At 46.0% G+C, this 12,583-nt stretch overlaps 1 protein-coding gene across 1 annotated transcript in view; it reads right to left on the bottom strand.

The window, feature by feature from the left end:
- The window catches only part of DAP (death associated protein), an 89,481-nt gene extending 79,818 nt beyond the window's left edge, over positions 1–9,663 (bottom strand). The window contains exon 1 of the mRNA XM_074945036.1: positions 9,541–9,663. Coding sequence (XP_074801137.1) covers positions 9,541–9,595 — 55 coding nt within the window. The 5' untranslated portion in view covers positions 9,596–9,663. The remainder of the gene's footprint in view (positions 1–9,540) is intronic.
- Between the last annotated feature and the right edge of the window lie 2,920 nt (positions 9,664–12,583).

Raw genomic sequence — 12,583 nt, 5'->3', positions numbered from 1 at the left:
GAGGTGTCCCACAATGCCTGTTCTCGCCTCTATAATCATCATTTTGAACTCTACTGCCCTGCCCTCAGGTGACCAGCTATCATCCTCACCCCGTAAATTCCTTTGGAATTTTGAAAGTCCCCTTCCTGTTTGCTCAGTGATGCATGCAGTGGTCTCAGCAAAACCTTCCAGATGGCCCGGCCTGCTCCATGCACCAAGTGACTCCCCACTTGGAGCAATGCTGAGCTACTGGACCTCATCAGCATTTGGGGAGAGGAGGCTGTCCAGTCCCAGCTGCGCTCCAGCTGTAGGAATTATGATACTTACACACAGATTTCACGATGCATGACAGAAAGGGGCCATGACCGGGACACACTGCAGTGCAGAGTCAAAGTGAAGGAGCTGTGTAAAGCCTACAAGATACGGGAGGCAAACTGTTGCTCTGGTGCTGTGCCCACAAGCTGCCAGTTCTACAAAGAGCTGGACGTGATACTCGGCGGCGACCACACGTCCTCTGTGAAGACCACTGTGGATACTTCAGTGGCTCGCGTGCCAGTCAAGAGAGGACCAAGCCAGGAGGAGGAAATCTTGGATGAGGATGTGGAGGGTGACCCAGAGGCAGAGGACAATTCAGAGGTCAGAGATGCATGCAGCCAGCAGTTCATTCCTACCCCGGAGAAGGCTAGCCAGTCACAGCTGCCAGATCTTGGCGAAACGCAAACAGGAGAGGAAGCCCCTCGTAAGTGGATTTGATTTTGGGAATCGCTGAAGCGAGTTGTTGGGGGCAGGAGGGTTGCAGAAAGCATGCTTGTGTCTGTATGATGCACATACCACCACATGCCTAGTCTAACCGGCGGAACAGGCTGTTGATGGACTCCCTCACTTCACGGGAATCTGCCTCAGAGATCTCCAGGAAACTCTCATAGATTCACGGGACAATCCGCTGCTACAGGTTCTTTGGCAGACCTGCTTTGTTTCTTGGCCCATTAACAGTAACTTTAGAATCACAGAATATTAGGGTTGGAAGGTGTCAGGAGGTCATTTAGTCCAATCCCCTGCTCAAAGCTGGACCAACACCAACTAAATCATCCCAGCCAAGGCTTTGTCAACCCGGGCCTTAAAAACCTCTACGGATGGAGATTCCACCACCTCCCTAGGTAACCCATTCCAGTGCTTCACAACTCTCCTAGTGAAATAGAGTTTCCTAATATCCAACCTAGACCTCCCCCACTGCAACTTGAGACCATTTCTTCTTGTTCTGTCATATGCCACCACTGAGAACAGCCTAGCTCCATCCTCTTTGGAACTCCCCTTCAGGTAATTGAAAGATGCTATCAAATCCCCTCTCACTCTTCTCTTCTGCAGACTAAATAACCCCAGTTCCCTCAGCCCTTCCTCGTAAGTCATGTGCCCGAGCCCCCTAATCATTTTTGCTGCCCTCCGCTGGACTCTCTCCAATTTGTCCACATCCCTTCTGTAGTGGGGGGACCAAAACTGGACACAATACTCCAGGTGTGGCCTCACCAGTGCCGAATAGAGGGGAATAATCACTTCCCTCAATCTGCTGGCAATGCTCCTACTAATACAGCCTAATATGCCATTGGCTTCTTGGCAACAAGGGCACACTGCTGACTCATATCCAGCTTCTCGTCCACTGTAATCCCCAGGTCCTTTTCCGCAGAACTGATGCTTAGCCGAGAGGCATATAGTGGTGCATGGGATTCTTCCTTCCTAAGTGCAGAACTCTACACTTGTCCTTGTTGAACCGCATCATATTTCTTTTGGTCCAATTCTCCAATTTTTCTAGGTCACTCTGGACCCTATCCCTACCCTCCATTGTATCTACCTCTCCCCCCAGCTTAGTGTCATCTGCAAACTTGTTGAGGGTTCAGTCCATGCCATCCTCCAGATCATTAATGAAGATATTGAACAAAACCGGCCCAAGGACCAACCCTTGGGGCACTCCGCTTGATACCGGCTGCCAACTAGACATGGAGCCATTGATCACTACCTATCGAGCCCAACAATCTAGCCAGCTTTCTATCCACCTTATAGTCCATTCATCAATCCATACCTCTTTAACTTGCTGGCAATAATACTGTGGGAGACCGTATCAAAAGCTTTGCTAAAGTCAAGATAACACACATCCACCACTTTCCCCATATCCACAGAGCCAGTTATCTCATCAGAGAAGGCAATAACGTTGGCCAGGCATGACTTGCCTTTGGTGAAGCATCATGGGGCATTGGGACAGGACTTAGGATGCCCTGCGACTCCCTCCGCCTTCCCGCAACTCTTAGCAGCAGAAGAGGAAGAGATGCTCTGTGGGATAGCTCTCCAGAGTGCACTGCTCCAAATACCGCAGCAAGTGCAGCAAGTGTGAACACGCTATTGGGCAGGCAGCTGACAGTGTGAACACACAACAGCAGTTTCTTTTCAGTGCTCTCTGAGCGGCGCTGTAACTGCCAGGTCTGAAACTCTGGTCAGTGTAGACCAACCCAAACATTCTCTTTGAAAGTGAAACTCAGTTCACTGTTCATCTTGAGAACTGTAAGACAGAAACTAAACTCTGGTTCTATAATCAGGACAACTCAAGTGGTTCCCTGACTTCGGGCCTAAAAGAACAAAGTAGTAAAATTGATTTTTATTTTTTGTTTTTAAATTTTCAGTTTTAACATTGTGTGGTGACATTAATAACTGGTAAAAATCTACTTGGTCACCACCTTAAAATTCTTGTACCTTATTGTAACCATGTCCCTGAAGGAAACAGGTTTCAAATTTGTGTTACAATCAGTAGTTCCATTAGAAAGTCATTGAAGGGACAGAGAATGCAAAACTCTATGCAAGCACAAAGAGTCACATCAAACTTTTTCGTTTGTGTTTCAAGTTGATATTGCTACTATGAAAGAGCTCACTGGATGTTTCAGAGAAGCCACAACCTGAACAAACATAATGAATGAACAATCACATCAACCTGAGAGATTGTCAACATTCTGAAGACAAGTACACATTGCTAATATCTATGTTGTATTTATTCTGGGGGACAGAGACATTAAGGAGAAGTTTGTATCATAGCAAGGAATGCTGATCTCTGAATTCTGGAAATAAACCAAAGGGCCTGTGGATGAACAGAGCTTTTCACAAGTTAGAATTGTGGAAAAAAAAAAAAAAATTCCGTGTTGTCCCTATAGAGCAGCGGTGGGCAAACTTTTTGGCCCAAGGGCCACATCGAGGTTGCAAAACCGCATGGAGGGCCGGGTAGGGAAGGCTGTACCTCCCCAAACAGCCTGGCCCCCCCACCCCCAACTGCCCCCCTCAGAACCTTCCCCATCCAACCCCCCCCGCTCCTTGTTCCGACCCCCCACTCCCAAGAACCCCCACCCCTAACTGTCCCCCCAGGACCACACACCCTATCCAACCCCCCCGCTCCTTGACTGCCCCGCCCCCTATCCACACCCCTGCCCCCGACAGGCTCCCTGGGACTCCCACACTTATCCAACCCTCCCCCCCCGCCCCTTGTTCCAACCCCCCACTCCCAGGAACCCACACCCCTAACTGTCCCCCCCCAGGACCACACACCCTATCCAACCCCCCCGCTCCTTGACTGCCCCACCCCCTATCCACACCCCTGCCCCCGACAGGCTCCCTGGGACTCCCACGCCTATCCAACCTATCCCCCCCCGTTCCCCATCTCCTGACTGTCCCACCTCCCACAACCTCCGCCCCCTGCTCCATCCCCTGACTCCCCCCAGGACGCCACTGCTCCATGCCGGAGCCAGCCATGCCGCCAGAGCGGTGGGCCAGAGGGCAGGCATCGCAGCAAGCTGAGGCTGCAGGGAAGGGGGGACAGCAGGGGAGGGGCTGGGGACTAGGCTCCCTGGCCTGGAGCTCAGGGGCCAGGCAGAATGGTCCCACAGGCCATAGTTTGCCCACCTCTGCTATAGACCATGTGTCTGGGAGAGCAATGCAAAATTGTTAGTTTTTAAAAATTTATCCTGACAAGGCAACAGCAGTTTGATTACAGGATTTATTTGGTTGATTTTTAACTAGATTTTTTCCCTTAAAATATTAAAACAATCAAAACCTTTAAAATGTACCCTAATTTAACAATGGAGAACAATTTAAGCAACAGTTACAAGGCAAAACTAAAGCAATCATGCTTGGCAACATATTTTTAAAAAAATCTAGCAGTTTACTATTTCTCAAAATTTATATTAAGAATTCTTGGATTATCTTTAAAACATAAAATCCTACAATAGTGAACACTGTTTATATCAGATATAAAGAGGATTTTACTAGTGAGTGCAAAGAAATGTCATGACAAACTCCTGCTAATCTTTCATGATGCAAACTATTAAAGACACTGCTTGCATTAGCAAATAACGTCATAGCCTACAGAACACCATCCAGCATTAATATCTCCATTTACCTTTGCTTATAAAGACAATTAGCCCCATTAATACCTCCCACAATGGGCTTGGAGGTAGGAATCAATACAGATAGAAAAAAGGTGCAATAAAAACAAAATCTAGGTTATGGAAGATAAGTTGTTTGAGGAACCACAGAGCAGGAAGCATGACTTTTTTATTTGAGATTAAAACAAATATTATCAAAGCTTATTGCTTTGTATGTTTTTTTCTGTCTATAACAGTGTAGAAGCACAAAAGTAAACATATCTACCAGCAAGAACTGGGACAAACTAAAAGATGTTTTTTTTAATCCCCACCTGAAAGAAAATAGCACAAAGATATAAGGTCAGTCCCACAATTCTTACTCACATGAGTAGTCTTTACTCAGATGAATAGCTCTATTGAACTTAATTTTTTTATTTACCTTAATTCACAAGCGTAAAGAAGCTGTAGTAGGATCAATTTCAAGTTACTATACTTTTAGGGAAGGCTCACTTCCCCACTTGTCAGGTTACAAGCATTCACTATGATATCTATTTCCACACCATTCTTTTCACCAAATAGGACACAAAAGATCAAGTTACCCCTAAATTTGGTTGGGTCAGGGTCTTGCTCCACTTTTATTACACAGTCAAGCTACTGGTCACTGTTCTCTGCTGGTTTATTACTGGGAATATTCAGACAACAAAAACAAACAAAAAAACCCCCCATCATTTTGTGTTCTCGCTAGTGTAGTAAGTTTTGTCAGTGTGGAAGAAACTACTATGGCATTTGATTCTCTACGTACTTCCAAGATTTTAAGTTTAAAAACAGTCATTTTTTTGTGTCCCAAAATCTTACGTAACTTTCGGACCCAATCTCTAAACTCAGTTTCCTTGTATTTCCACTTTTTTTGGAATCTGCCTCAAGCTGCAAAGAGAGGATCAGCAAGGGAGGCCACCTAGTTCTAGTGTGACGTAAGCAAGGAAAGTCCACTAGTCCCTTATGAAGCCTTCAGAAAAAAAAAGCAGGGTTTCATTTGTTCAGGTTCTGGAGTAAGAGCCTGATTTGATTTTAACTGCTATCCCTTGTGTTCTCCCCGAAAGGCAGGAAAGATGTTTTTTTAATACAGGGCAAGGACTGTTGTATGTTCCTTGACAAGCAAGATTGTTCCAAATATCCTGTTGGATTGTTTAGGCACTGCTCTAAAGTAGGGATGCTAGTTGGAGATCTGGAACCAGTACAGATTCTAGTTTTGTTCACCAGTGGATGGGCTTGTTTTGTAGCTGTAGGCCGTTTGTTGAAGTCTGAGAGATATCATGCTAATAATATATTTGATTCTTCTTCTTGATATCTACCAGAGGCTCCCCAGTCATCTCAGCTCCATTACTATTCACAGCTTAGTACATTTAGATTGTTGATATGTCAAGTCTGGGGTTAATCTTGTATTCACCAGGCACCCACAAGTCTGAATGAAGTCACTACGTGCCCAGGAACTCTAATGTAGGCCCCAAAGTCTTAGCATTTGACAGTTTTCCTTGCAAGTAACCTTGAATATTTATGCTATGTATTTAAAATTAATTTTACACAAACTATATGGTAATGATTCCAGCCCAATGTTAAATTGTACCGACATGAGGAAAAGAAATGTATCCTATTAAAAGTTCATTAAATATACTCTTACTTTGTATGTTTTTGAGTCAGCATTTATTAAGTTAATATTGAGAGAAAAATGAAAGGTTTGGAAACGTATGAAAATGTTACTAGATACTCCTTCATTGTTGACTAAATATACCTTTTCCTGTCAGTATTCTAGCAGGCAGTTGGAATTAAAAAAATGTCTTAGTGCAGTTTCAAAAATACACTGTCCACACACCCACAATTCTTCACTCACCCTGCCGATGTTAAAAGAACTGAGTAAATATAATTACGTTCTTTACAGCGAGTGTTAGATGTACTAACCAACACAGCTTCAAATATAATATAGATACACTAAACTTACCAACAGATATCCAGATATATAGAGACCTCAACTTGAAATCTAAACAGGTTTTTTTTTGTTTTTGTTTTTTTTTTAAATGAAAGACTTCAGAGTAATGTCAGCACTAGACATGACCACCCATGTCCTGGTCTCTGACAGTCTCTTGTTAAAACCACAAATCTCCATTTTATTAGTGTTAGTTTGTAAATTACCACTTCAATATTTTTTTAATCATGAAACTAGATAGCTCAGCATTTAGAGAATTAGGTCCTGATATCAGGTACACCACTGACAATCTAATGGACGTCCACTAGAGTCAATGGAATTACTGTGGATTTTCTCCAGTGTTAGAAGAGATGGAAATACAGCTCGCAGCCTCTCACCTCTGTCAATGGTTCAAAAGCATCCTCTGTTTGAGTCACTTCTAAGTCTATAAGCAGACAACTGTTCACGGGCTCAGACAGAATGAACCAGTGGTCTAATTCCAAGGCACAGTAGACAGATGTCCATATAGCAATTACATTTTGGCATCTCTATTGAGATTTGCAACAATCTGAATAGGCACAATGATTAAACAGCCTCTTCACCTCTAGAGTAGGTGCCTCAAAAAACAAATCAAAAAAAGTTAAAGCACCATGTCAGCAAGATCAGGGGAAGCTTACACTCCCAATGTCTGTGTTGTAGCTGTTCTAAGGATAGAGAGAGGTTAAAATACAAGTCAAGTCTCTGTGCTGTCACTCACATCTTCCACAGGTATTACAGTAAAAACATTTAATGCCAGCCAGTCAGCTGAAACATGTATTGTACTTAATTTGTCATTGTATCATATACGTTGCTTGTTTCCAATGGGAGTAGCTGGGTGCTCAATTAACACTTCTGAAAAACAGGTCCCTTATTTACATGCCTAAATACAGATTTTTAAAACTAATTTTGGAAAAACCTATCCTTCACCCCACTTTTTTTTTTTTTATTAATACCTTGGACACAGTGTTAGCAAAACCAAACCGTCAAACAGTCTGACCAAAAATTTCTTCCACGGTTCAACTTTTTACTCTCTTGGCTCCTTGCTGTTTTCATTTTACTAATTCTCTAGTCAGCATCTTCCATACAATGTATAATTTGAATTTCTGATGTTTTGTTTGTATTTTACAAAAAAATGACACATGAACATTCACTTTTCAGACTCTGTGTACATCATAAAGCTGCAAAATAGAACCCAAATTTGCTTAAAATCATTGCCATTTACCTATGAGACATAATGTCTTTATACAATAATTAAGGATTCAATTTTGTCACTGAGATCACGGACTCCGTGACTTTAATGGACCTTTGTGACTTCTTCGGCTTCAGCTCCCCGCAGCAGCAGGGCTTGGACTGTCAGTCCTGCCCCCCCCCGCGATGTCTCTATGGCCAGGTCATGGGATTCCATGAATGTTTATTGCCCATAACCAGTCCGTGACTCTGATGAAAAAATTCCTGTGACAAAATCTTAAACCATAGCAATAATGGTGCTGTAAGACTCTAAAATTATAATTTTATTCCTACTGGCTAGAAGACAGAATTATTAAACCAACCCAGTGAATAAAAGGAACAGAGCTGAAACTTTAGTACCATCTTAAAAAAAAAAAAAAAAAAAAAAAAAAAAAAAAAAACACAAAACCCTCTCCCTCTGAAAAAAGACACAGGAAGAAGTCGTTTTAAAGGTTGCTGCTCACCTAGGATCCAAAGCACCCCTTTGAGAGATAGCTCGGTGAGGACAGCAGGAAGAATTGCTTGTTGTGGGTGACAATAAAAGCCCACTATGCAGAGTGGGGCTCTGCAGGGGATGCGATGGTGCTCAGATGTAGCCACATTGCATGATTGTGTAGGAACCCCACAGACATGTAGCGTAGGGGTTAATGCTGCTCCTAAAAATTATTTTAATTTCTGCCCCGTTTATCCCCAAACAGGCATTGTTGTGCCAACACCAATAGAAGAGTCTTGTGACCTAGCAATAAAGCAGCCCTTTTTTAATGTGTATTATCACAGCCCTTTTCCCCCCCTCTAATCTCCACAATTTATTATGGCTAGAAACACTGGGTCTGATTCTCTGCTGCCTTAAAATCTGTATTGTCATGTACACCTGTGTAAAAATGTGTAAAAGCACTACTAAATCACAAGAGTGCAGTGTTTTACATTCAAGTCGCACTGGTGCGAATGGCAAAAGCATTAGGCCCTGTGTTTCCAGCTTCTCATTTTGTCCCTTCCCCATGAAGGGGGCACATGATGAGGGCAACACTCGAAGACTGTTTCTTGGGTCCTCAACAGGAAAAAACAGAGATAAAGCTGATCCATGCTCAACAACTAAACTGGAAAGCCAAACAACATGCACCAAGCCAGGCATTACTTGCCCATACAAAACTTATCTGGGAAAAGAGAAGAAAGTGAGACACGTTGGACTCAGAAATGTAGGGTTTTTTTTCTAGCGCAGACTGCTCAGGGAAAAGAGAGAGAGGGGGAAAAAAGAAGTGTAATGAGACCACAAGCGAGAACTGAAGATTTGAACGGGGGTGGGGCACGTCTGCTCGGTACTGGCATTGAGCAAGGGGAGTCGATTCAGACTTTGTTCTGAACAGCAAGTGTTTAAGTCGGATAAGAATTTTTTAAAAAGAAGAAGGCGGCGGCGGCTACACCTGGCCATATCGCGGCTGGGGACCAGGGCAGCCAGCCAGCCCTGAGGCTGCTGCTCAGCACCCGCACGGGGCTCTACTTTGCCAAATCCCTGTGCGGACAGTAACCAACATGCTGACACGGTTGCACGTTTGTCCCCACGGAAAGGCCAAAAAGAGCCTCCAGCGGCCTGGCGCCTGAACAAACGCCGCCTTCAGATTTGCAGCGAGTGGCAAGCGGCGCCGACGTGGCCGCGGGCGTTACCAAGTCCCACCTCGGCCACACCAGCCGCCGCCGCAGCCGCCGCCGCCGCCAGGCTCGGTCGCAAGGCAGCGAGTCGCTGCACGCTCCGCTCGGCCCGGGTTGCTGGCGGGGCTGGGCCAAAACCACCTAACGCCCGGGCCGGGGGCGAGCGGGAGGGTTCGGCCCTGGCCCGGGCAGCAGGAGCCTGGCGTGCGCCGGCCCCGCGCAAGCCCCCGACCCCCCCGCCAAGCGCCGCGAGCCTCCCTCTGCCCCCCGCAGCCGGGTGGGGGGGCGCAGTACCGGCAGGGGGGTGTCCGGCCCGGGTCTCGGCTCGCTCCTGGTCAGGCGAAGACATGGTGCTCGGCGCCCCGCGTCCGGCTGCGCAGGGCCGGGGACTGGCTGCCGCGGGCCCCGCCCCCCGGCCCCGCCCCCTCCACCGCCCGCGCTGCCAGCGTGGCCGGGCGCTGATGTCAGGACGCCCGGGGCGAGGCTCGCGCCCCAGCTCCGTGCGGGCCCACGCGCCGGCCCCTCCTCCCGGCCGCGGCGGGGCAGCTGGGGCCGAGCGGGGGCCTGGGAACCGGGCAACGTGGCGGGGTTGGACTGGACTGGACTGGACTGGACAGGAGCGGGGGGGGGGATCCAAAGCAGAATTACACCTAACGCCTCGGCTCCTGTGCCTGAGCTGCTGCTGCCCCCGGCTTGGTTACACGCGGTTAAGTGGTAGGCGTGGAGTGGGGGGCCGGGTGTTTTCCCTGTGGGGATTATATAGCAGGAGGTACGGTTTTGATCCAAGCGTGTTGTCTACACTGTGTAGAGGGATCAAGTCAGATCGACATTTTTCTTTAATTGGATGCGCTGCGCCGCCCTCCCCGAGTATGATCAGGGTTTAAATGCTTAGAGATTTGCCAGCGCCCCTCATACCTCCCACCCCCCACATTCAGGAGTCAGTCCAAGCTTCAGTCCTACAGGGCGGGCTGCCAGGGCTCCTGCAGGTTTGACAATATTTACTGAAGCTCCTCTCAGGACCGTTCCAGCTGAATTTGTGCCTTGAGTATGGTGCCTGAGCGCCTCACAGTCTAATGTGATTTCTCCTCAAGGCCCCTACAGAAGACAGGCCAAGGCCAAGGCTACGCTAATCAGTAAAAAGAAAAAGGAGGACGTGTGGCACCTTAGAGACTAACAAATTTATTTGAGCATTTATTTGTTAGTCTCTAAGGTGCCACAAGTCCTCCTTTTCTTTTTGCGAATACAGACTAACAGGGCTGCTACTCTGAAACTAATCAGTAGCAGCACTCAGGCATGTGAAGCAATGTAGGTAACTGAACCTAACCCTCACATGCTAATGTAACCCACCACACCTCCTGGGTGTGGTGTTCTGTCCCCTCTGATAGCACCGAGGCCACTTAGAGATTGAGTCTGCTGCAGCCTTAGCTAAGGGCCGTGTGGCATTTAGCTCATGCAATAGAGGCTCACAAACTAATCTATTCCTGCCCCCCCCCCACCTGCAGTCTGTCAGTGTTACATTGGCTCACAAAGAATTTTTCTATCAGCCTAGCTAAGGGGTTTTCAAACTGGGGGTCAGGACCCCTCAGGGGGTCACAAGGTTATTACGTGAGGGGGGGGTCACGAGCTGTCAGCCTCCACCCCAAACCCCGCTTTGCATTCAGCATTTATAATGGTGTTAAATATGTAAAAAAAGTGTTTAACATTTATAAGGGGGGGGGGGGTCAGACAGAGGCTTGCTATGTGAAAGGGGTCACCAGTACAAAAGTTTGAAAATCACTGGCCTAGTTACTGCCTCTTAGGGAGATGGATTAACTACATGGATGGGAGAGACCCCCTGCTGCAGTGAATGGCTACACTGACGTGCTTCAGTTAAAAGAAAAAGGAGTACTTGTGGCACCTTAGAGACTAACCAATTTATTTGAGCATAAGCTTTCGTGAGCTACAGCTCACTTCATCGGATGCATACTGTGGAAAGTACACAAGATCTTTTTATACACACAAAGCATGAAAAAATGGGTGTTTACCACTACAAAAGGTTTTCTCTCCCCCTACCCCACTCTCCTGCTGGTAATAGCTTATCTAAAGTGATCGCTCTCCTTACAATGTGTATGATAATCAAGTTGGGCCATGCTCAAATAAATTGGTTAGTCTCTAAGGTGCCACAAGTACTCCTTTTCTTTTTGTGAATACAGACTAACACGGCTGTTACTCTGAAACCTGCTTCAGTTAAGTAATAGTCATAGCCTAAGGGTATGTCTACACTACAAGCACTCTTGCAGCACTCCAGCTGTGCTGCTGTAGCATAGACAGTACAGGGACAGAAGTAATTTTTCCCATTACGGTAGTAAATCTAACCCCCTTGAGAGGCATCACCTAGCTGCAACTACAGTGGGGGTTAGATTGACCTGTAATTGCACAGGATGAGACATTTTTCACAGCCCTCAGCTATGTAGTTCGGTCAACCTAGATTGGACCCAGTCTAACACAGGAAGCCTGTGGCAGAGCAGGGATTGAACTCAGGAACTAAACCTGAGGCAGGGCAGTATCCCAGTACTTATGTCACCTTTCTGTACACCAGACTTCCTTTGAAAGGCAGGAAGTAGACAAATTTTGCTCTGAAGCCCTCCCTTGCTTGATCCAAAGGCCATGAAGCTGCCAAGGTCTGTCTGTGACTTTCAGATTAGATTGGAATTTTTCACAATTTTCATTCCCCCCCCCCTTCTCTAACAGTGATCTCTTTGCCAGTGTCAAATGTTAGCCATATATCAGTGTTAATTGCTTTGCTAAACAACTATTCTGGCCACTACATTTTCTCCCTTCTGACGACATGTAATATGAATAAGCTTGAAAGGATTACATTTATCAATCAATTTCATTGTACTCACCAACCTAATATATTTCCATTGATAACTGAAATTTGCAGATAGGCAAAGTAAGAAAAAGTTGTTGACATAGTACATATCCTTGAAACAAACTAAGTTCTCAAGCAGATTTTTCTTAACAGTTATAAAGCTTTCATAGAATCATAGAATATCAGGGTTGGAAGGGACCTCAGGAGGTCGTTTAGTCCAACCCCCTGCTTAACCAATCCCCAATTTTTGCCCCAGATCCCTAAAAGGCCCCCTCAAGGGTTGAACTCACAACCCTGGGTTTAGCAGGCCAATGCTCAAACCACTGAGCTATCCCTCCCCTTTAACTAGGTGAGTCTCACCATTTAATGACCGTAAATAATTGGGGGGAGCTGACAATAATTGAACATTTAAAATAAATAGAAATAATGCTTAGAAATAAACATCTCATATTTTAAGGCCAGAAGGGACCATAATGATCATTAGTC

This window comes from Natator depressus, chromosome 2 (assembly GCF_965152275.1).
Source record: "Natator depressus isolate rNatDep1 chromosome 2, rNatDep2.hap1, whole genome shotgun sequence".
NCBI classification, from domain to species: domain Eukaryota; kingdom Metazoa; phylum Chordata; order Testudines; family Cheloniidae; genus Natator; species Natator depressus.
The sequence above is the reverse complement of the archived record's forward strand: the minus strand, read 5'-3'. Positions and strand labels throughout refer to the sequence as shown.